General features: G+C 39.7%; 2 protein-coding genes across 2 annotated transcripts in view; both read right to left on the bottom strand.

Moving 5' to 3' along the window:
* LOC114054421 overlaps nt 1-24,320 on the bottom strand; it is a 71,110-nt gene extending 46,790 nt beyond the window's left edge. The window contains exons 1-3 of the mRNA XM_027877605.1: nt 24,168-24,320; nt 11,366-11,484; nt 10,930-11,280 (exon numbers count right to left, since the gene is read on the bottom strand). Of these exons, the coding sequence (XP_027733406.1) occupies nt 10,930-11,280; nt 11,366-11,484; nt 24,168-24,320 (623 nt within the window). The remainder of the gene's footprint in view (nt 1-10,929; nt 11,281-11,365; nt 11,485-24,167) is intronic.
* Nucleotides 9,078-10,082, bottom strand: GPR12 (G protein-coupled receptor 12). The gene has a single exon (XM_027877557.1). The coding sequence runs from the start codon at nt 10,080-10,082 to the stop codon at nt 9,078-9,080; it is 1,005 nt and encodes a 334-aa protein (XP_027733358.1).
* Nucleotides 24,321-25,801: the final 1,481 nt, after the last annotated feature.

Below are 25,801 nucleotides of genomic sequence, written 5' to 3'. Positions count from 1 at the left end.
CATGTCTGACTCTGAAGTGGTTTGCCATTTCCTTCTCCAGTTCATGTTACAGATGAGGAAACTGAGGCAAACAAGATTAAATGACTTGCCCAAGATCAAGTCACTTAAGTCAGATAGCTAGAAAATGTCTGAGGCCTGATTTGAACTCAGGAAGATGAGTCTCCTGACTCCAGAATTCCACTGTAACAAGAGATATTTGGACTAGGTATAAGAAATATTTCTTGACATCGATGGTATGTGTGGAATCTTGGTTGTCAGAGATATTTGGTTAGAGAACCATAAGTCTTCAGCGAGGTAGGTTTAGTGCAAATGACTGTAAAAAATCCATTCCAGCTCTCCGATTCTATCTGTTCTAATGGGTTTCCAGCCTGTGGCTATTAGTCTTTTTACAGAACCAAGTCAAAATCTCCTGATCTATGAAATCTTTGTAAGGACAACAAAATTATGCCCTTTAAAGAATTACATTAAAGTCCATTTCTATTTTTTTAAAATATTCTACTTGTGATGGCTCATTCAAACAATTAATTCACAGGAAAATCTGCTTCTAAGGGACACATTTTCTCTTCACTGCACAAGAAAGCTAGTTTACCACTGGGGTATGTCCACTGATCTTAGCTGATGTTTTTATTTCTTAGGATTAGGAAAAAAATATAGTTTGAAGACTATTTGTTTTTGGGAAAAAAATAACTCATGATGGAGACATTGAGTCAACCTTAAGGATTGACCCTCTCCTCCAATTCTCTCATTTTATAGATGAGGGAACTAAGGCCTGGAGAAGTGTGATTTATCTAGCTCATTATTGACAAAATCAGGACCAGAACTTAGTTCTTCCACTCTGGGTTCAGGTCCCTTTTCTATATAACATACTGCTTGTAATTAGGCATTTAAGCTCCATTTAAGCTTGAATTACTTTTTATTTATGGCTTTTTTTTCTCTAAGTCATCTGTATAATTCCCTCATCTCTCTGCTTAACAACTAAATAATGGAGTTATAAACATTTGACCTACACAAATTTCAGTAAATAGGTACAAGGACAATGGTAGAGGAAACCAGGACTCACCAGCCTTGAAGGATGTTACTTAAATTGCATGGGCTCAAATCTCTTGTGAAGATGTTTGTTTCAACCAATTAACACAGTTATAGAAGTCATTACTCCAAAATAAGTAATAAATAACACTTTTAAATGTTTCTCTACTAATATCTCAAAGCCTTACTTTGCATTATAAATCAATGACCTGATGAATTTTATTTTGTAATAAAACTCATATTTTATATAGTGCTTAAATTCCAAGGTAACACAAATATTATTATGCAGATTTTATGGATGAAGAAAATTGAGGCTCAGAGAAGTTAAATGACTTGCCTAAGATCACACAGGTAATGAACTTCATTGATGGGACTTACACCCAGGTTCAGTGCTCTCTTAACAATGCTCACTGCCTCTCTTCATGCAGCAGGCTCTTCTCCTGTCCTCATTCAAGAACAACCCTTTCCTGCTCATTCTTTCACCGCCCCCCCCCCCAAATTATCAGCATCAGAGTTGTCATGATTAATATTATTGTATGGAGAGGTGAGGAGGAAGGAAATACATAGAATTATAGAAACTCGAAGATGGAATGGCCCTTAGGGGCTAGATAGTACCACCCTAGGCAGATGTGTGCATTCCTTCCATAAGGTGTTATTGCAACAATTCAAAACAGAGGCAAACTTTTTTTCACAATTTCTAAGAGTTAGATGGGCAAGCCAAGGATGATCAAAAAGTAGTTAATAGATTTATGTAACTATTGTTGTTCAGTCATTTGTCAGTCATATCTAACTCTTTATAACTCTATCTTGGGTTTTCTTGGCAAAGATACCATTTCATTTTTCAGCTCATTTTACAGATGAGGAAACTGAGGCAAACAGGGTTAAGTGACTTGCCCAGGGTCCCACAGCTGGTAAATGTCTGATAACAGATTTGAACTCTGGAAGATGAGTCTTCCTGACTCTAGGCCAATTCTCTATTCACTGCCAAGCCTATCTGCCATCTCGTGTAACTATGGACAGAAGTAAATGGTTGATTTAGGCTATCCAGTCCAACCACGAATGCAAAGGAAAAAGCCAAGTCACAGTTTGCTCAAGAACATTTACATTTGTCCAGTAAATACATGGATTAGCATGCTCAATTTAGAGTTGGATTGAGAGATCCATTTTCACAAAGAAGGAAATTGAGACCCAGAGAGATTAAGTGATTTGCCCAAGGTTACACAGGTAGAAAATAGTTAAGCTAGGCCTTAAACCTAGGTCCTCTGAGTCTACATCCATTGCTTTGCCGACACACACACACACACACACACATATTGATATATGTATATACACACACACATGTGTATACATACATATATATATACATTTCAAAATTTCAGAGAACTTTAAGATAATCGTAGTTTTAATTAAATTTAAATGAGAAAATAAACCCTTTAGATCATTGCTTTACAATTGATGCTGAGATTTTCAGGGTAGGAGGGAAGCAAATAAAATCTTCTGAAATAAAGTCTGAGGCTTTCTTGTATAGCTTTCATTCATAGAGTATTTTCTACAATCATTGAGGCTAATAGAATATGATAAAGGTGATACTAGCCAGAGATATTTTGCTCCAAAATAAAAAAAAAATTCCAAACTTTCTTTCCTTAAGATCACTTACTTTGAAATTTTACCATGTGAAATAGAAATCACTGGCCTGTCAAGAGAAATACATGTGTAAGTTCAGGACTTACTAACCTTTTTAGCCTAAGTGTGCTTAATTTAGTCACATTGGAAATAGTAGAGCTCCAAAGTCATATAAAAAAAAAATCAGGTAATATATTAATAGAAACAGCCCAACGTCACTTAGTCCCTTGAGCTCCACATTTTACTCTCGGGAAGCCTACAGTACATGATCATCATATTCTTCAAGTGCAGAATATTTGTTTATTGACTTTCTGACAAAAGTAAACACTTTTGTGCTAGATTGTAAATTATGCCTGAAGGAAGCCTAAGGGCTTGACCAAGTAAATTATGATTAATTTTCCATCAAAGGCTGTTTGCCAGGTAGCTTCAAACAACAGAAGGACTTTTGGTAGTTCAAATCCTGAATTAGCCCTCCTGGTTAAGTCTGGCCTAGAAATTTGATAATTTTAGAGGGCCCAAGCATAGCAAACAGACATGAAAATTGTGTTGTTGCTGTGGTGGTAGTGATGATGGTGGTGGTGGTGGTGGTGGGGTTGTGTGTGTGTGTGTGTGTGTGTGTGTGTGTGTGTGAGTTTTCAGGAGCTAGGGCTGGGCCAATTCAAGTTGTTGGATTTCGACATCAAACACTAAGGTCAAAGGTGCTACATTTAAAACTCTCTAAACAAAACCAAACTAATCGTTCAGCAATTTAAATATTAAATTAAATAATTTAAAAATTTTAGTGGTAAATTCATTGTCCTCTTCTATGATATAAAGGGTTTTTTTGGGGGGGGAGGTGCTTTTGTTTTGGTCTAGACTCAGGATGTCACCTGTAGGAAATTCCCAGTGTGGAAACTGCCTTCACCAGTTCAGATTGATAACTAAGGCAGAGTCTTTGAAAGTTGCCTAGAGCCATGGTCACACAGCAGCTAGTACATGTCAGTGGCAAAATGTGAATTAAGGTCTTCTTGAATTCAAAACCAACTCTCCCGTATTGCCTCTCTTGTCCTAAGGGTTCTCATGGAATATATTAATTCACTGTTTTAAAAATGGATCGGGGTGGGGGGGAGGGGGCAGTAGTGGATAGAGCACCAGCCCTGAAGTCAGGAGGACCTGAGTCCAAATCCAGCCTCAGACCAAACACTTAACATTTACAAGCTGTGTGACCCTGGGCAAGTCACTTAACCCCAATTGCCTAAAAAAAATAAATAAATAAAAAGGGTCAGCACTTCAAATTAAAAAAAAAAAACCCTCCAAATGTTGCAAAGCTTTGTTTGGCATGCTACATTTCTTTGCATTAAGAAGTCTCTTAAACTTCATGTTTCCAAATTAGGTGTCTGAAAGATAATTCTGGGAAAATCTAAAAGTTGCATATCTGTATGCAAATTAAGGTGGAAAGCTCAGTTCTCCAAAAGAAGCCACTATCTCAGAAAGATGACAAACCATGCTTTCTACTTTCTAAGCTTTTCTGGGATATCTGGATGGGAGCCCAGTCACTCCTGGAAAATCTCTCAGTTACTGCTTTGCTCTAAGAGCATGGTGGCCAAGAAATGCCTTCCCCACGTGATGATTTATAATATGTGGACAGGCTCTCTCCAGGGAAGGCCAGGAGATCTGTCCAAGAGACAAACTTGGTGGTACTGTCCCTGTGCTACTTGTACACATGAGGAGATCCTGAAGAAGATATCCTTTCCCCATCCCAAGCCCCTACTGCCAAAAGAGTACTGTTTTTCTCCCTGGGGAAAGAAACCAGGAGAACCAGGTTCAGTAAGTACCATACCAATGTAGATAGTCTGAATATCTTTGGACAAAAGCTCATTAAACAAACAACAAACAATAGCAGGTTTGGGGGGCTAGACTCCAGATAACTGCTTCAATCTACCTTTTCGTGTTGCCTTTGAGGACATAAATTAAAGTGTTTTTTTTTTTAAATACCTCTGGTTTTCAATTACTCCTTTCCTTTTTTCTCCCATTTAAATATGTGGTCCTGAGAAAAGTGAAATGATTCTGATTCTCATCAGATAGAGCCAAGAGCAGTATCAGTCCTATCGCTGAAGCTCCCCGCAGCTCCACTTCTGACCTCCATGAACATTTCTCAGAGGTGCATACTTAATTCAGACTGCTGACTGTGGTGCTGCATTGTGCGGAGGTTTCAGGAAGTGTTTTATACCAGCCCCAAACAGCTAAATTCCATCTATGTATAATCATATGCCTAATCAAAACATTTTACAGAAACAAGCTCTGAGTTCAATATAGGAATCATGAATATTAATGGAAAGTTCCTCTTTAATCAGTTTTGTGCTAATAGAATCTCTAGACCAACTGCCTGCATTTTGGAGGGAGGAGTTTTGAATTCCTCATGTGTATACACACACACAGTATTTATGTTTCAATAAATGTTCAAAATAACAAGGATACTAGAAAGTTGTTTCAGTTCATTTACAGTTTGTAATGTCACTCATGCCTAACATCAAAGAAAGACAGATCTGTCAAAATCCTTTATATACACCTTGAATTCCCACATGAATGTTTTCTCAAGTCTATTATTGTGCTCTCTCTCTATTGTTCTAATTCTACTGTGCAGTTTCCACTAGATGGGATTGTATTGCTTTTACAAAAGGAGTATTTTGTGTGGATCTTAACACTTTAAATGTTAGGAAAATTTAATCTAAAGGAACTTTAAGGCTAGATGTATTAAAATACTGAATTCAATATAGTTTGTTGTGTAGATAAGTTGCTTGCAATAGACCACACAGCTACTAGAATACCAAGTACTATAAATGTCCATATTTTCATATTTGCTTTAAAAACCCCCACCACAAAACAGAAGCACACTTCATTGGGGTCAAAAGGGCAGACTATGGATAAATTCAATCCCTCTCTCCCTCTCTCTCTCTCTCTCTCTCTCTCTCAGCACATAATTTTTCCTTTCCCACAGTATTTTACTGAAGCTGTTCACAAGACTTCAATTTGCTGGGTTGATTTTCATTTTCATTTGTTTCCCTGGCCCATAGTACTGCTGAAAGTATGAAAATAAATGATTAAAAAACCATACAAACAAATAAAACCAGGAGCCAAAAGAAAAAGAGAAGTAATCAGCAGGCAATTAAATAAAGATTGGGCTAAGGTAATAGTAATCGCTGGTGGGGTGGACTGTTAGTATTAGAAACACATATAAGGTCCTTACTTAATAGTTAGAAATTGGGATGGCATAGCAGACAAAAATGATCTTTTACTTTCGGAGACATTGTAGTATAATTTATCTTCTATGATGTATTTAGTCATGATGGATAGTTAGAACTATTGGGCAAACTGTTGACACACACACATTCACATACATATAAAGAAATTACATATACTCAGCACTTTGAAATCATCAATGATTAAAATAAACATCACAGTTAATGTGTTTGATTTGAAAAACAGGATCTGGATATCTAAAACCAGTCTACTACTACTACTACTACTAGTATGACTATTACTACTATTACTACTACTACTGCTACTACCGCTACTACTACTGCTACTGTTAAAATGGGTCCAAATAAACAATATGACAACCACTGAATACTGCTGAGTCTACATTAACATGAAGTTAAATAAACAGATGAAGGGAAAGCTGCAGGTACAAAAGTATTTTCACTCAGTCAAAACTGATATTAAACTGTAACAGTATTCATACAGATATGCTTGGGGCTAAGAGGAAAGAGTGGGTCAAGTATCAAATAATGCCCATTTCAGCGTTTCTGCACTATATAATTTCAAAAAGGAATGCTGACATTTTTAGTTACAGAATTTTTTTATGAAACATGTCTTTCCTTATGCTAGTTTGCAATTGGTGGACAAAAAAACAGTTTCTACATATTCTCAGAATAGGATGTGACACAAGAGGATATTTAGATAGGTAAATGGAAAATTGTGATTTTTTTAAGCACTTTTAAAATTTACAACTAATATCACTTATAATATCTTAGGTGAAAATTCTGAAAAAGTCAGATGATTTTATCACTCTACACCCAAATTTAAGCAACTAATAAATGCAATCTGCACTGAAATCCTACCTCATCATGGTTTGTGGTGACCTGGTTCCTTGAAATCTATGGGAAGCAGAAGCCCTGAAAGGTTTTACCAAGCTAGAAAAGCTTTGGGTACAAGCCATGAATTGATTATAGGTCTCTGTCATTACAGGACCAGACCAATTAGTTTCAGAGAAAACTATGATCATCAGGTTGGCCACCAAGGGATGAGAAGTTTTTTGTTTTGATTTGTTTTGGTTTTGGTTTTAGTCAAAGCAACTCATGAAGCATGGAGGAGTTGCCATATGTATCTGTGGAGGGTGCATTCATACCATACAACCAAGATCCTTGAAATGTCATTTAAAGTACACAGATGAAGTATTTAAGTGGTGGAGTTTTCCATCAAAGCACACATTGTTGCCATTAAAACTTGGTCCAGAAGGATTCATCCTAGGCTATCTATAAAGGCATCTCACTTTCATCATTCACTTATTCAGATTATAATGAATGCTACTTAATTGAAAAGACATCCATCACATTCAAATTACCAACTCATACAAACATTTAGTTTTTTCCATGCATGGGACAGTCCCCAGCTCCACCACCAAATGGTGTTGAAAGTCACACAGTGATGTGCGGTACAAAGAACTTAACTGTTACTGGATTCCATAATTGGCCCATGACAACAGATATTGATTCAAGTAGCCAGGTTATTAATACTGGTTTGCCCAAAGCAAATAGCACTGGCACTAGCTATATTGACTACTTCTACAGTATTCTATAGAATTGCAGCAGGGTTGTGAGAACCATGTTGAGTGTGACTTGTAGTTAAACAGATCCAGCTTCAGGGCCATGCAATCAGCAGAGACCTCAAAGGATTGGCTCTTCCAATCAGGCCACCATATAGATGGCCTGACCCAATTGGTTGTCTCAAAGTTCTGCTGTTGTGGGTATAGACAGAGCCAAAATTTCACTGCTCTGCCTGGGGATTTCTTCACTTGATATTTGTCAACATTCATGGAAATGATGCTCACAAACCCACCACTAAGTCATGATACAATTCATATTGCTTTCCTCATCAAATTACTCTGATAAAAATCTTGTTCTCTGAAAATAAATATCCTAGTTTTATTGCATTTTTAATGTTCTTTTTAGTATATGGATAGAAAACTATTTACACTTTACCTTTTATGAAGGGTCACATAATGGTTTGGAAATTCCCATCCTATGGAACACACAACCTGATTTGTATATGCATTCATAAATTGAATCAACCATTAAGACAGAAGACCACAGTTCAAATGCATTTTTGCATGGAACTATGAACCAGAAACATTCAATCTAGAGTATTCAAAATTCTAACAAAAATTTTAAAACTGGAAATGACTGTTGGTACATTTATAGCTGTATACAGAAAAGAAAATTACTATAGATATGTCTCACAATGCCTTTCACATCAATGTCCTTATCTTCATATGATAATTTTTTTCTATTTCCATTAGTTGATTTTCTCACATTGTCATTTCCAAACCACAAGGGGAAAAATCTGACTACTAAAATAGCTGGATCAAATCAATCTTGTATCAACTACAAGCCCAAAGTGTACTCACATTTAATTTTAGAAGAAAATTGTCAAACTATACTCTGTTCTGGATTATCATCTATACTTAAGTGGTAATATCTGGATAGAGGGGTCTAACAATGACAACCATGCCGATGTTTCTGTAATACATTAATTTAAAGTTAATTCTCAGTGGATGGTAGATACCAAGATTAAGATTTTTTTAAAACTGGTCCATGGTTTTAAAATGTAGTCTGGTAGTTTATAATTGGGTTTATGATAATGAAATCAGGTCACAATGATATATACTTCTCTTTCCTCCTCTTGTTGGTTTAAAAGATTTTTCCCCTTTTCACTCATACAGGATTGAGAATTTATTTTGATCATATAAACAATTCTAGAAAAGATCTTTAAGTCTCTCTTTTTCTCCTTTTCTCTTTTGATAAAGGTCATTTAAAGATGAGGTGAAAACTGAGATATTAGTTTACATTAGCTTAGAGTAGATCATGGTATCTACCCTTCCTTTTCCACTCCCTTCACAGAAACCAAACAAAAATCCTGAGCAAAGTACAAAATCCTGAACATGACAAGAAAGGTGAATAAAAACACTGATTATTTTGAAACCCACTTTCTCCAGTCACTTAACTGCTCTAGATTAATGAGGTTTTTTTTTTTTTTTTTGACAAATGTTAAGTGCTTCCTGTGGGCTAAGCTGAATCCAACATACAGAATTTAATAAGAGCATCTAACCAACAGCTAGAGGGTGAGCTAGACAGCGTTAAGCAGCCAGCATTCTCCTAAGCTGTGTATCATCACACATCACTGGGCGACCTGGCTCTCTGGGAGAGGTTGGAAGGGATGCAGCCGCAGCAAATAAGCCAGAGAGCTTTCTGTATTTCTTGATTTCGGAAGGCATATATCACAGGGTTGATGATGGAATTGTAGGTAGCTGGAAGAAGGGTAGCATAAGTGTATATAGAGGGATAGGTGTAATCAGCTATCAAAGAATAGAGGGTGAAAGGCATCCAGCAAGCAGCAAAGGTCCCCAAAATGATAGCCAGAGTAGAGACTCCTTTCCGGGTGGTCACATAATGCGATGTGGCCAGGAAATGGTGCTGCAAGGCAATCTGATGGGCGTGCCTCATTACAATCTTACAGATCTGGATGTATAGCTGGAGCATGAGAGCAAACATGAGCAGGAAGGAGACAGAGAGGATAGCGGCATTATTCTTAGTGAGAGGTCTGATCACACTGCAAGTGGATTCATCTTTGAGGCAGTTCCAGCCCATGACAGGCAGCAGTCCGAGACAGATAGAAGCTCCCCAGAGCATTATAAGCATGATATAGGTAAATGTGACAGTCCTTTCGGAATTGTAAGTCAAAGCATAATACAGCGAGAGGTAACGATCAACAGTGATAGCCAGCAAGCTGCAGACAGAGGCTGAGAAAGAGGCGACAATCAGTCCTATCGTGACCAGCTTGGTGGCTTCTGACTGAAGCAGGTAGGCAAAAATAAAATTGATGATCAATCCAATCCCTGCCAATAGGTCTGCGAGTGCCAGGCTGCCTATCAGGAGAAACATGGGTGCACGCAGGCTGGGATTATGGAAAATTATAAGGACCACAATGGCATTTTCACAGGAGATGAGGGTTCCTGAAGTACATAAAACAATGTCCCAGGGGTTTACTATGAGCTCTGGCTCTGGTTCTATGACGGGAATCTGGGAGGAAACTGCAGCTGAGACATTCTCCGGAGAACTGGCATCTAAATGATTCTGAGGCAGCCAGCTTAAATTAACCTTCAGGTCTTCATTCATTTTAACCCCTGTCTTCTTCAATAAAAAGACATGGTTTTTAATGTTCAAGTATAGCAAGATGGAAATTTAAGATCATGCAAGAAACAACCACCAAAAAACCCCACCTGGTAATTGCTCCCCCCAAACAAACAAACAAAACCTCTCCAAGCCAAACACTATAGTTCTGACTCTGCAGGTATTTATCACACATATCAGGGGCTACAAATCTTAAAATAATGCCAAAGAAAAAGTCAAAAGATACTTCTCTCTCTCTCTCTCTCTCTCTCTCTCCCCCTTAAATTCCATCCATCGGTGGGAAAAATACAGGCGAGCATATGGGAATGAAAACAGTGAGAATGATGGATTTGCACATGGAACGATCTGCAATCATTACAGAGCTGTTGGGAATGCAAATATTCAAAAGCACATCTTACATTCTGAAAATGAACAACTGTTTGAATTCTGGGGCTGATGCAGAGTCCCGCAGGACAGCCTACAAGTCATGTAAGCAAAGAGTGTCATGCCATTTTTCCTACATAGCCTTCAAAAATAGGGCTTTTCTATTCAACCCTTGCCTCTTTCCCCAAAACGTCCCCCCTCATCCACAGATTGGGGGCAACCCCAAATCTTCATTCAACAGGAAACGCGGGGTAGCAGCTATTCCTAAATCCTAGGATGGCAACAAAAGGCAGAACGAAAGTGTGAAAATATAGAGATGCTCATGCATTGAGTGGCCCCTTTCCCAACCTCAGCCCAGTGATAGGATACAGACAGTGGGATCACATATACAGAGAGCACCACACAGCAGACATTGAGCAGTGGTTGGGGGGGGAGGAGGTTAGGGGAGGAGGGATAGCAAGGTAGTCACCTTGACTTCTCCTGATGGAGAGTCCTCGGCTTCTTCCTAAATAGAGCAGGTTTCCTCTGGCATGTTCTTCTCCCCGAATGCAAGACGGATAGAAATCTGTTTTCCGGCTCTGGAGTTTGCTGGGAGTGCAGAAGGAGGGGGCGGAAGAAAGGAAGGGGGAGGGAGGGAGAAGGAGGAGGAGGAGGAAGAAGAGGAGGAGGCAGTAGCGGCAGCAGCAGCAGTGGCAACAGCAGAGACACTGACTGCAGCAGGTAAAAAAAAATATTCTGCGCTTGTGCTACACTCCGGCGTCTTGAGGTTTGGTAAAGGATCCGCTGCGTGCGCCTGTCATGGACACACAATCCTCCCCCCCTACACACACACACAGGCGTGCACCACGCACACACGTGCGCACCCCCCACTTGCCCTCCCTCTTTCACGCCCGCCCTTGGCTCACAGATGGGGGTGGTGGTGGTGGAGGTTGAGGATGCGGCGGGGAGCGGCAATCGCCAACCAGTTAACACATATCCCTGGGCTTTGTGGGCTGAGAGCTCGGCGGGGACGCGCCGCTAGGACCTAGATCGCTCCCCAACTCCCACACTCTCTCCGACCGCACAGCCCTAGGGTAGCAGACTCCTGCTGAAATGCTCAGCTTCCTGACCCACACTGACCTTCGCCGGTGTCAGAGATTTACAGTGTCATACCATGGAGTTGAGCCTGGTTCCCCCCCTTCAGCCCCCCTACTCCCAACAATCAGGATGAGAGAAGAAAGCTGCTCATATTCTGGTCGCTCTGGAACTGAAGGTTCATGTTGCCTGGATGAAGAATCCTAGTTCCAAGTGAATCTGGGTACCCATTCCTTTCCCCAAATTGCTGCAGAAAGACCATTTCGGCAAGGATGGGGAGGGTGAGGAATGCGATTTCCCCAACAGCAAAATGTACAAATAACTATTTAGTATTGACCTTGGTCATGTTGCCCTTTTATTAGGATTTCCCCCGTGTCCTTTGGCTAGCTGGATTAGGTGATCGTGGTATGAGAATCATCATTACCATCATTAAATTGCCTTTTTTAAGTGCTCCTATGTGCTGGGTTTCCCAATGGGAGTCAGTTACAGTGTTGATGCAAAACTCTCTTGAGCAGCTAGCCAAATATCCAATCTCTTAGGCACTAAAATAGCACGACTCTATTTTATTTATTGTCATTCTTTTTTTAAAAAAAATTACTATATAGACAGTTAAGTGCCCGATAACCATCTGCTTCAATACGCCTGCCTCTCTGCTACACTGTGTGTAGCTCTCTGAACAGAAGGTAACTTGCAAAAAAAAAAAGCCCAACATCTTGGAGTCAAGAACACAGAACTTGGATGCAAGGGATGGGGGGAAGCAAGACAGGTCACATATCTAGTTCCAGACTTTATCACCAGATCTACTGCAATAGAGAGAAAAATAAACCCAACAGGTAGAGATAAGCATTCATATAGTAGGTACTGTTATTATCTCTATTTTACAGTTGAGGAAACTGAAACTAAGTGACTTGCCTAGGGTCACTTAGCTAGTAAATGTCAGAGGCTGAATTAGCTCTTCGTCCCTCCAGGCCCAGCACTTCTTCCACCAGCCACCTCACCTGCAAGTTATCTTCTGCCTCCAGTCTCTTCTCACTCCAACCTATTCTCCAGGCAGCTTCTCAAATTCCTATTTCTAAAACAAAGGTCTGACCATGCCAATCCCCTGCCTGAGAAGTTCTTGCCTGTCTGACAAAACACATTCCTCCTTTCAGTCTTCCAAAACCGTTCTGCTCCAGTCTCCCTTTCAAGTTTATTGCATATTACACATATTCACATGTGTATTTACCAAACTGTATCCCTGACATTCTATCTCTTCCCTCTATGTCTTTGCACAGGCTTCTCCCTATGCCTGGAAATAAAAGAGGTCCCACTTTTCTTTTTTCAGCTAGGAAATGGGGTTAAGTGACTTGCCCAGGGTCACACAGCTAGTAAGTGTCAAATGTCTGAGGCCCAATTTGAACTCAGGTCCTCCTGATAGGTGCTCTATCTACTGTGCCACCCAGCTGCCCCTGAGGTCCCACTTTTTTCTTCAGCCTCATAGAATCCCTAGGTTCCTTCAGGTTAAGTGCTATCTTTTTCGGGACAGCTATCCTGACCCAATCCTACTCTCTCTTTCAGTTGCTAGCACCCTCCTGCAGTTACTTTGTATACATTTTGTATTTAATTCTTATGTACTTGTTGTTTTTCTCCAAAAGAATGCATGCTACTTGAAAGCAGGGACTGTGTTGTTTCTATCTCCAATAGTGAGCACAGTGCCTAACCCTGTGCTTAATAAATACTTGTTGAATCAAATTGGATTTTACCTTGTCTTTGTGTAACTTTGTATTGCTAATATTTATAAAGCCCTTAGTATATGCCAGGCATTGTGCTAAGCACTTTACAAATGTATCTCATTTGATTCTCACACCAATCCTGGGAGGTGGACGCTATTATTAACCCCCATTTTACAGCTGGGGAAACTGAGGCAAACAGAAGTTTGTTTTTGTTTGTTTTTTTTTTAAAGTGATTTGCTCAGGTTCACCCATCTTGTAAGTGTCTGAGGCTAAATTGGAACTCAGATCTTCCTGAGTCCAGGTCCACCACTCTATCCATTGTGCCACCTAGCTGCTCCTAGGTAGTAGCACCAACACTTCTGAAGGTATGAAACTTAAATAAATGGGGATAAGGAGGAGAAGAAGAATGGAGACTATTTCTGGAAGGGAGGTTGGCACAGCAGCAAAAGGTACAGAGATAGGAGAGGTCAGGAAAAGATTGTGTGGATAGAGAGGAGTCTAATTAGGCTAGAACTTGGAGTATGTAAAGGGAAAGAGTATGAGATAAGGATGGCAAGGCCATCTCTAGCCTGGTTACAGCCAGTGGTGAAGACCTTGAATGCCAGGATAAAGAGTTTTTACCTGACTTGGCAGGCACTGGGGACCCACAGAGTTGACACCATAATCATTGTTCTCCTTCTGTCTTCACTGGAATTTCTTTCCTTGGGCCTTTTACTTTGCTCTTTCTTCTCCAAAAGCTGATTCTCTCTAATTGCTTCAATGACTATTCATAGAATGCTGACTTCCCTCTAACTTCTCCCCTTCTCACTGCTGCTGTTTCTCTTGATTCTACCATCCCCTGTTAGATGTCAGCTGAAGTCTCTCCTCCCCTTCCTAGATAAAGTCCTTGAAAAAGCTGCACTGAGTACCTCCTCTTTTTCTCCTCTCCTCACTCTCTTCTAACCCTTCCCTTCTCCCATTTTGGCTGAAAGTTTTCAAGAGATTTCATGAAGAAAATGGTGCTTGAACAAACCTAGTTTTGAAGGAAACTAGTAATTCTAAGATGTGACTGTGAAGCAGGAGCCCATTCCACATGTGAAATGGTGGTGCGTCCTTGAGGAATCAGTCAGGCATACTTGTCAGGTGGGACCACCATTGCAATGAACTCTTTGGAAGAAATAAGCATTCATTAAGTGCCTGCCACTGTGTTAAGCACCTAGACTTACCTGGCTATTAAGTGTCTAAGGTCAAATTTGAACTCAGGTTTCTGAGACTCCAGGATCATTGCTCTATCTACTGTACCATCTAGCTGTCTCTCGGACCTTTCCACTTCTTCATCAAGGCACTTTTTTTCCCAGTACAACTAAAAATTCATTTCTAGATTCTCTGTGGCTTTTAATTCCTGGCTTTTCCACCTATTTTTCCTATTCCCTTTTTCCACCCAGTCATATCTGCTTCTCTAAATTTCCTGACTCCTCTGGACCACTTGTGCTGGATCTCTCAGTATCTCACCTCCTTCTGGGTCTATACATCTTTTACTGGACCCACCCATGAATTGGCAGACTGTACCCACATCAACTTCCTACAGGCACTATAGTCCAGTATAGTCTTTGTTTATCCTCCTTATTTGCTGCTACAGAGCTTTGACATTTCCCTACTAGTTCTCTAAACTTGTGGCTTATCACAAAATGGCATTCCTGTCTAGGTGTTGGGATATACCTATGATCTCTGCTAATAAAAGAGGCTGAGGCTGATGGATTACTTGGATTTGGGGATTCTGAGCTGCAGGTGGGCTAAAATAAATGGATTTACAGCACCAATATGGTGAACTGTGAACCCCTGGGAATAGAGGGCCTCTTGCCCTCTGGACCAGGCCAGAAAAACAGAGCAGGTTAAAGTTTCTTTACTGATCAGCATTGGGATGGAGTCCATGAGTGACCATTCCACTTCTGGTCCAAGTGAAATAGAATAACCCAATCTCAAAAGAAAAAAGGCCTCCTTTCATCAACCTTGTTGTTCAGTCATTTTTTAGTTGTATCTGACTCTTCATTACCCCATTTTGGGGTTTTCTTGACAAAGATACTTCAGTGATTTGCCATTTCCTTTTCTAGCTCATTTTACAGATGAGGAAACTGAGGCAAACAGGGTTAAATGAATTGCCCAGGGTCACACAGCTACTGTCTGAGGCCAGATTTGAATTCAGGAAGAGGAGTCTTCTTGACTCCAGATCTGGCTCTCTATCTACTGTGCCACCTAGCTGCCTTTGATCAACCTTAATTTCTCTATTTTTTGAAATGATCTCACTTCTTTGGCCAAACTAATACTTGTAATAAATTCATTATCTTTCCCAGAACCAGGTCTCTACCTCTTTTCCCAGATAACATCTCCAAATAATCTTAGACTCTGTCCTACCAGTTCCCAACCATGCCATTGCCATATAGCTCCACCCTTCCCCCTTTGCAGTAACTCCTTTATGTTTTGGCTTCCTCTTTAAAATATTGACACTGAAGTGACAGCCCAGTTGAAATTATGTAATATAAATTTATAGTTGGCATAATTTAATGACTTTCTCCAGCTCTGTTCAGTAGAACATGAATAGGAGCAAAGAGGAAATAATGGGAATAATTCACAGTTGGGGTTTGGAAAAGCATGACAAGGGGACAAGGAATTCAGGTGTAGAGGATAGTGTAGAAGTCAATCGATTCACCAACCTATTGAAATAGAGAGGGAGGAGAGTTCAGTCAATGTGGGGAGATGACCTGGGAAAGAACTGAGGGACAGAGGGATTAGAGCTCATGGTGAGGCTAAAAGAACGGGGCTAATGGTCATGTCATAGAGAAGGAGGAATGACAAAAGTTTAGGATCACATAAAGGAATTTCAAAATTCATGAACATAGACATGGAACATACCTGGATGATAGTAAGATCAAGGATATGACTATTTCTGTTTGTAGCAGAGATAGAATAGAGGCATACATCATGAGAACTGAGTAGATGTAGGAATTAGGAAATTAGGATATTTGAGGGAGTATCAATGTGTATGTTGAAGTCTCCCAATATGAGGGCAGGAGTTGGGAAGGAGAAAAAAAGACTATTATCCAGCCACTTAACTCATGGAGGAAAGACGGAAAATGTTCTAGGGGTCAATAGATCATGGCTACCAAAATTTGGATTGGTTGATAAATTTGAATATTATGAACCTCAAAGGAAGACAGTTTGCTGAATAATGGTGGTAGATAGAGGATCTGGAAATGGTGAGAACAAGAATAATTTACTTAAAATAGAAAGCATTGATATCAAGGAAGCAAAAAACACAGCAAATACAATTATCATCACCAACTGTATTCTTCCACGCCCCCTGTTCCCAACCTTCAGGTTACTAAGCCTATGATTTATGGCGTTCCAGTCCAATGGCTGGCTATATTAGAGCCATTTTTAGTCTATGGACTGAATGGTGTAGGTGTGATGCCTGGGCTGGCAGTGTTACTTGCCACTGGACAAGTAAGTCACCTAAGATCCTGCAATTTGATGTATCCCACATGAAGGTTGAGGGTCTCAACTGCTACATAACAGCATTGAGTCCTCAGGTCCAGAAGTGGTAGAAATGAGAAAAGCCTCACCAATATGTCCTTCTTTCTATCTTTGGGAATGTCATGAGGGACTGGTAAATAAAGACTCAGTCTGGAGAAGAGGCACATTCAAGCCTGCTTTTAGAAGTGCCTGATAACATGGAATGGAGACACCTGGCTCTTCATTTGGGAGCTTATGCAGGTGTTCTGTAATTCTTTCCTGTGTTTAACCTTTTGCTTGGCTGCTAAACTAGAACTGAGTGGATGTGCAAAAGATTCCTATAGGGTCTACGTGCCCACTCTCCTATTATTGGTGAGAGAGGGAATAACTGCTGTAAACCTTTTGGGCAGGAAGAAAAGGTAGTAAGTGCTAGTAGCCTATTCACTCTCTTTGGGTAAACATAAAGCCATGGGCACATAGCCTTGCTGTTGCATCTGTCTCTTTTGTATCTATTCTTTCCTGCCCCACCATCTGATGAAGGAGCATCAGAGATGAAATGGAATTCTCTCATTGGCTAATCTATTGTTTTAGCAGAAATGGGAAAATATCAACAACTATAAGACCTTGGCTAGCAATGAAGCTTACAAAATACTCTGGCCACAGCAACCATTCCTTTCTCTTTACTTCTATTGTTCTCTGTGTCTTAACCTTTGTAATTCTTGCTCCTGTGTTTTTGGGTGAGTTCCTACAAACCTGATTAGACATATAGGATGTGATATATGAGAGCTGAAGCTATGGCATAAGCTTCCATTAGTGGCAGCTACCATGAAATGGAGCTCAGAGAAATGGGATCAGGCTGGAACTTATCTATTACAAACAACATAAAATCATCTTATTCCCCAGAATAACTTAAGCTCAATTCTCTCATAGTTTTTTTCTAGAGCCCCATACTTGAAAAGGGACCAGAGAGGTTATCTGCTCCAACCTCTCCCAAATCATGGAGCCCTTCTACCACACTCTCAATGAATGCCCTTTTGAAGACCTCTAGGGACGGGAAATTCACTTGCCCCAAGGAAGTCCATTCCATTTTTGAACAACTCTGAATTGTTAATAAGTTCTTATTTTATTAAGTTGATATTCTAAGTAAGTCTAATTTTTTGGAATTCTGTGAGGCAAAGGTATGTATGTTGTCCACTTCCATTCATTCCCCCACGCCCTTACTCAAAATACTCTAGTCATCCCTCAACATTCAGGTTTCACATTTGGGTTTTGGTTATTCATGGGTTGGCCATTGATAATTAAATGGGAATTTGGGGGCATTTGGGACATACTGCAGAAAATCACAGACAGTGTGTATGTAAAGAAAACTTTAAAAAATAAGTAATTCATAAATGCACAAATGTTGCATATTATTAATTTTATCATTTACTATCATAAGTTTACATACATATATTTATTATAAAGAGTTAAATTTTGTTAAAAGTTTAAGTGTGCTAAAGAACTACAGGCTATGTTCTCTCTTTGAGAATGCCTCTTCTCTGTCTCTCTACCATCCATACTCAGTCACTTCATTTTCTCCCGCAGGGTTGTACCTTGCACTTTTCATAGGAGAAGGAAATCATGAAGCAGTTGTTGCAACTACACAGGTGGCTGGGAAGGCTCTGCATAGTGTACTAAATACAAATCTCTCTTCTGTAGAAACCACAGCTTTTTTATGGATGCAGTGTGTTATTTTACTTGTTTTGTTTATTAAATAAATATGATCAGAATTATTAAGAAATAAAGGTTTGGTCTGGAGCTTAGAGTTATTTATGATTTTTCACATTTGCCCCTAACCCCCCAACAATGTAGAGGGATGACAGTGTTTATAACTTGGCAGAAAAATGGATTTCAAATTATTGCTCTCTCCTTTCAGATGCATCCAGTTTTCTTTGACTCTAGTACTTGGCATCATCCCCAGGAATGTGGTTTTAAAAATGGCTATCTTAATTATTGTGCTCTTGATTTATTCACTGCCTCCCACTATGAAACTGTAAGAAATGATTTACTACACCCTAAATAATGTTTATTGCCTTTTCATCACGTATCTTGTCCTGTCACTCTTGTATTGGTAACTTTGGTAAGCTTCATAAACCTTTTGAGATACGGACTGGTTCAGCAATTTGACAACCCAAAGGACTGCAGGTGAATCATAGCCAAGTTTTTGCTTTTATCCTTTTCACCTACAGTATCTCTTCAGGTGGAAATATTGGCAGAGAGAGCCTTACCAGTATATAATGATATGCAAAATTTCTGTGTTATATCAGGCATAATAGGTAATAGGTAAATATCAAGTATAAATGGTAAGCCATTCTCCTAGGTGAAAATTAATGTTATTCATAGAATAGGAGAACTTTGGACTACCCAATCCAAACTTTTTATTTTATGTGAGGACACTGAGGCTAAGAGATGGGAAATTTCTTGCCTAATATCACACAGTTAATAAATGGCTGAATGGAACTGAGTCGAGAACTCTTAAACCCAGTGTTATTTAAGGCAATTGTGTAATTTAATTTAAGTTATTTAAGTAATTTAAGTTAAATGTGCTATGGGAAGCCACATTTATTTGCTATTCTATTTTTAAAGAATTTTTAGAATAGAATTTTTAAGTAGTTTATTTCATTTATTGGTAAAATTATGTCATAAATTAATCATAAGGAAGTTACCATATATAAGGCCACTGAATTGACTGTTCAATGGTCAATTTGGTCCTTTTTCAGTCAAATTAATGGTTTATTGCTGCACATTTGGATCTAAATTAATCACTATGCTGGTTAAAATAAGCTAATTGATGATATTATGGTAACATGTAATATAGACTACAGTGCTGGATTTGGAATTAGGAAGACCTGGGTTCAAATATTGCTTCTGACATTGTATACCATAATCTGGGAATAATAGGCATTCTTCATCCACTTGACTTTTCCTATTTGAATGGTTAGGCCAAACTCTTTTGAATGATTAGGGAGCTCATATAGGAGACTATAGTGTTTCAAGAATTAATACAATCAATACAATGACATCTGCAGACAAGAGTATCTGGAAGACATCACCATCCTTAGAGAATTTCTTTTCAACTTGGATTGTAAACTGTACCTCTACCATGACAATAGTGAACACTTTTGGTGAGCATACATATTCCTCTTCTATGCCTTGACTGATATTAATGGTTACAGGGTCATTGAACAAGATTTTATCTATTAGTGTGTCTTTCAAGGAATGATATATATTCAAGCAAAATATATAATTTTGCATATTCATGGAAGACATCATATTGGAAGAAAATCTTTTAAGTTTGCATTTCCCTTTTCTGAATCAATTGATTTTTAAAAGTCAGCAAACAATATGCATGGTTGAATCTTGTATTTCCTACCTATTTCAGTCAGTTGTGCAATGGTAAAAATGTGGTCTATTGTAGAATATTATTTGTAAAAGCTTTTCAGCTCCCTTCTAATATCTTTATCACAGATTCCATTGATGTGTTTATAAATTATTCTTATAAAATCAATGTATTTGGGAAAGTATTTGAGGATGAAAATGGATGGATAAACACATTAAATGTGGAAAAGATCTGAAAATATTTTTATGACAAATTCTTTTCCCCACCCAGGGCAGTGAGAACATCACTTAGATTTTAATGAAACAGTTCCAGATAGGATCACAGAAGAACTGAATAGAATAAATATGAGAAAATTAGCTGGACTAGACTAAGTCTATGCAGGGGAAAATTTATGCTAGAGGTGACTCAATTTTGAGAGCACTGAGAGATTGATTCCTAAGTTATACCATATTTAAAAAAGAAAATTGACTTAGAGGACATCAATAATACTGACCCATTTATCTATTAAAGGTCACACTCAGAGCCAAGATTTATACCCACACCTCCTGACTAGCACCAGCAGCCTTCTATATACTACTTAGCTTCTCCTGTGTACAAGCATCACAAAAAAGCCTTGTTGTCTGTTTCTAAGATCCCTGGCCTCCTTACATTGTGAAGCTAACTGGGTCTTCAACAGAGTTTCAGGCACTGAGACCTGCTATCCCCACAAATGCCCCAATATCATCTGTTACTGTAATATAGATCTTGGACAAACATTCCCAAAGGACATTGATTTGGGCCTAGAATGAAGAATCAGTAAGTCAGAAATATTTATTAAGTGACCACTACGTGCGAGGCACTGTGCTGAGTGATGGAGATACAAAGTTAGGCAAAAAACAGTTCCTGCCCTATGGGAGCTTGCAATCTAATAGAGGAGACAAAAATTACATACAAAGCAAGGTATATACAGGATAAATAGGGAATAATTAAAAGGGGGAAGTCAGTAGAATTAAGAGAGATTGGGAAAGCTTCCTGTACAAGGTGAGATATTAGTTGGGACTTAAAAAAAACCAAGGAAGAAAGCAGGTGGAGATGAGGAAAGAGAACATTCTGGCATGGGAAAGAACCAGAAAAAATACTTGAAGCCAAGATGTGGCGTGTCTTGTTGATGGAACATCAAGGGGGCCAATGCCTTGGATTCAAGAGTATGCAGAGGTGAGCAAGATGTAAAAAAATTGAAGGGGTAAGAGGAGGCTGCTAGATTATGAAAGGCTTTGAATGCCATTTGAATGCCAGAGAATTTTGCATTTTTGTATTTGTCAATTAACAGCTAGGTGATGAGCTGGGACGGGAGTCAGAAAGCTGAGTTCAAATCTGCCCTCTGATTCTTCCTAGCTGAATGACCCAGGGCAAGTCACTTAAATTCTGCCTGTCTCAGTTTCCTTAACTGTAAATTTTAGATAATAATAGTACCTGACTCCCAGGGTTGTTGTGAGAATAAAATGAGATAATAATTGTAAAGTGCTTAGCATAGTGCCTGGCACACAGTAAGCTATATAAATGTTAACTATTAATAACTATTATTATTTGATCCTGGAGAAGATAGGGAGACACTGGAGTTTATTGAGTAGGGGGATGACAGAGTTGGACATAGTCACTTTAGGCAAATCACTTTGTTGACTGAATAGAGGATGAATTGGAGCTGGGAGAGGTTTGAGGCAAACAGATCCATCAATAGGCTATTGCAATAGTACAGGCGTGAGGTGATGGTGGCAGTGTCAGAGGAAAGAAGGGGGCATATTCAAGAAATATTGCAAACATGAAATTAAGAAGGCCTTGGCAGGTCTGAAAGGCAGTTGGAGATGTAAGATTGGAAGTCAGCAGAGAGAGTGGGGTAAGGTAGGTAGAGTTGAGAATTATCAGCATTGAGATGGTAATTCAATCAACGGGAACTGATGAGATCAACAAGTGAAGAGAAGAGGGCCCAGAACAGAAACCCATGGGACACCTATGATTAGAGAGTGGGATCTGGAGGAGGATCCAGCAAAAGAGACAGAGGGGTGGTCAGATTGGTAGGAGGAGAACCAGGAGAGGGTAATGTCCCAACAAGAGTAAGGGAGAGGGCTGGATTGCCTTTGGGAAACTGGAAAGTAAATTTGAAGCTCTCCGCCCTCCCTGAAATAATAGCTCTTTTTTTTTTCATTTTTAATAGTATTTTATTTTTCCCCCAGTTACAGGTCAAGAAAAGTTTTAGCATTCATTTTTACAAGATTTTGAGTTCCCTTTTTTTCTCCCTCCCTCCCCCCCACTTCTGAAAATGGTAGGTAGTTTGTTATAGTTTATACATATGTTATCGTGTAAAAATATTTTCATATTAGCCACAGTTGTGAAAGAAAAATCACAAGAAAAAAAATGAGAAAGAATAAAGTAAATGAAAAAAAAATATGCCTTGGTCTGCATTCAGAGTCCATCAGTCCTTTATCTGGATATGGATAGCATTTTCCTTCATGAGTCCTTTGTATTTGTCTTGGATCATTGTGTTGCTGAGAAGAACTCAGTCATTCATAGCTGATCATTGGACAATGTTGCTGATATTGTGTGCAATGTTTTCCTGGTTCTGTCATTTTACTTTATACAAGTCTTTCCAGGTTTTTCTGAAATGTGCCTGTTCACCCATTTCTTATTGCATGATAGTCTTCCATTATATTTGTATACCACAGCTTGTTCAGCCATTCTCCAGTTGACGGGCATCCCCTCAATTTCTAATATTTTGCCACCATGAAAAGGGCTGCTATAAATATTTTTGCACATATAGGTCCTTTCCCCTTTTTTATGATGTCTTTGGGAAACAGACATAGTAATGGTTTTGCTAGATCAAAGAGTATGCACAATTTGGTTGCCCTTTGGGCATAGTTTCAAATTGCTCTTCAGAATGGTTGGAACAGTTCACAACTCTACCAACAGTGCATTAGTGTCCCAATTTTCCCACATCCTCTCCAACATTTATAGCTTATCTTTTAAAAAATAATATCATACTGGTGCTATATGGCTATAAGTCATAGAACCGTATAGTCTCCAAAGAACTGAAATTGAAAATTACCTAATGGGCAATTGAGAGGCATATGGTAGTTTAAGTAGATGATATTTTACATACAAACAATTATGAAGCAGCAGCAGAATAAGGAAGATCATCTAGGAGATTTATGAGCAACAAAAAAGATGGATTGATTGTGTGGTAAGATCAAGGGATAATCCCTAGACTGCTTGTGGGATCCACTGCTTTCCTGGCATGTTGGGTCATGGGTCAAATGTATGGGAGGTCATGGACAACAGTTGAAGAGGAAAGGTGGGCATGGAGGGCTGTAATCCACATCATTGAAAGGCATCAGAAACCCATTTGAGTATCTGAATTTCTAAAACATTGTCTCCCACGTTTCTCTGTGCAGCTACACTCACTGTTATTGTTCGCTGCGTTACAACCTGCTGCATCATGTGGAATCTGGCTTAATGTTTGTATACAGGCACTTTTCTTCCTTCTTCTCTATTTCCAATTTAAAACCCTCTTATTGCAGTGGCAGGGTAGAGCAGAGAGAGGTTGAGGAAGCCAGCTTCCTGGGGGCAGGAAAACTTGCAGTGATGGGACCCCCTTATCTCTTTTGGTTCTTTGTTAGCCAGCCTCATCTCTCTACTTGCTGACCTCACAATTCATGGACTTTTATATAATGAACTGTGAACTTTTCTCCATATGTGTCCCCTTTGGGTACTTTGAAAGAGACCCTTTCCTCATGGGGTCAGATTGCTTAGAGAGCATGAAGGATTTATTCTGTTACCTGAAGCATAAGGATAAGACATGGGATGTGCAGCAGCAATGAGGGCAGCCTAAATCCTGTAAGGTGACCTTCTGCCCACTCTCATCCAGCATGGCCAGGAAAAACCACTCTCTGGGGCTATCAGGCTTTACCAGTGAGGATATCCCTTGGGGTCTTTAGGCTAGGAAGAAAATCAGGAAGGAGATAACTGCTAATTGAGCAAATTCTTCAGCTAGTTAGAAACAGTTTCCAAGCCCCAGCTGACCCTGATTAAGAGAAGAGTGTGAACAACGGAGGGCGAGCTCACTCGGCTTGGTGGTTGGGTATGGGTGTGGCAGAGCTGGAAGTACTCCAACAGTGGGAGATGTGGAAGAGGGGCTGGGACCCTCTGATACAGGCAGGGAGACTGATACACCATTTATCAAATGCTGACTGTGTTCCAGGGAATGTGTTAAGTGGTGAAGATAAAAGAAAGGAAAAAATGCAGGCCTTGTCCTTGAGGAGCCTACATTTTAATGAGGGAAGACAGCATAGAAAAGGCAATTGAAAAGGGAGAAAAGTACCTTCAGAGGGGCATGGTGATAAAGTCCAGAGAGTCAGAAGCATAACCAGGAGGGGAATGAAGCATAGCTGTTCTGGGCCACTCCACAAAATGGAGGTCCTTGGAAGGAACTCACCAGTGGAAGAAGGAAGCTGGGATGGCAGGGGGATGTTTCAGGGTGAGAAGTTCTGGCAGACAAACTTGATTTGTGGATCCTACATTGTCCAGGGGCTGAAACCTGTTGGAGACAGGGTTGATGTCTTTCATGAAAGTCTACATAATTCTCAAAACTACTAGACTGATGTGGAGAAGAAGACTCTTAGTGGACCCAGTTGCCACTAAATTGTCCATGAGCAACTTCTTTGGTCAACCAGAGGAGGAGAGTTAAAGACAGAGCAAGCTAAAGACAAGGTTGCAGACCTTGTAGAGAAAGGTACTAGTGAGTAGAAGCAGTCCCATGCCCTGGGGTCCATTCTGCTGGCTCCTGAAAGGAGAATGGATCTCCTGTCTCTGGTGGAAGAAACTCCTGAAGGGTAACCAAGTTCTTAGGTCTCAGAAACACCAGCTACCCAGAATCATAACAGTCATAATGATAACAATCACTAGAATTTATATAACACTTCAAGATTTGCAAAGCATTTTACATGTTATCTAATTCGGTCCTCACAAGAACCCTGAGAGGTCAGTGCTATTATTATCCTCATTTTACAGATGAGGAAACTGAGCTGGTAGGCAATGATAAGAAGCAAGAGATGAAGAATGAAAGCAAAAGCAAAGATTCTGATCTAGGTCTTGTCCTCCCCCAACATAAGCCTCAAAGATCCATAGGTCCTGAGACTTCCAATGGAAGATGGAGAATGAGATGATTGAGAAGCTGGCCAAGGCCTTCTTCCTATTGACTAAGAGAGAACATGGCAGAGAGATGGGATAAAAGTACTAAAATCTTTCAATTTACTAATCTCTGTGGCTTCCAGGCAGAGGGTGAAGTTCCACTCTTCCAGACTGGGCTAGGGAGTGGGCCCTGGAGTGCATATCAGAGGAAGTAGGAAGAGGGTTGAGGCAGGGTCACAGTGGTTGGGGGATGGGGAGGTGAAGGCAAGAGTAGAAACAAATACCATTGCATCAAATCCCCAAGGCATTGAGGATATGCCTTGTTGCAATCGAAAAGAACCTGAGTAACAGCTGGTAGCTTCAAATAGCTCTTTTACCCTCACTCCATCTCCTGATTTCCCACCTGGTTGAACTACTTCGAGACTTCTCTGATTTCTCCATCATGCTCCAGGAACCTTTAAGCCTCATCATCCTGCAAGATTGAAAAAGCCCTGGTACTTCTACCTCAGCACTACCCTCTACTCCTC

Source organism: Vombatus ursinus, unplaced genomic scaffold (assembly GCF_900497805.2).
Source record: "Vombatus ursinus unplaced genomic scaffold, bare-nosed wombat genome assembly UNPS02014813.1, whole genome shotgun sequence".
NCBI classification, from domain to species: Eukaryota; Metazoa; Chordata; class Mammalia; order Diprotodontia; family Vombatidae; genus Vombatus; species Vombatus ursinus.
This window is presented reverse-complemented; position numbering and strand designations above follow the sequence as displayed.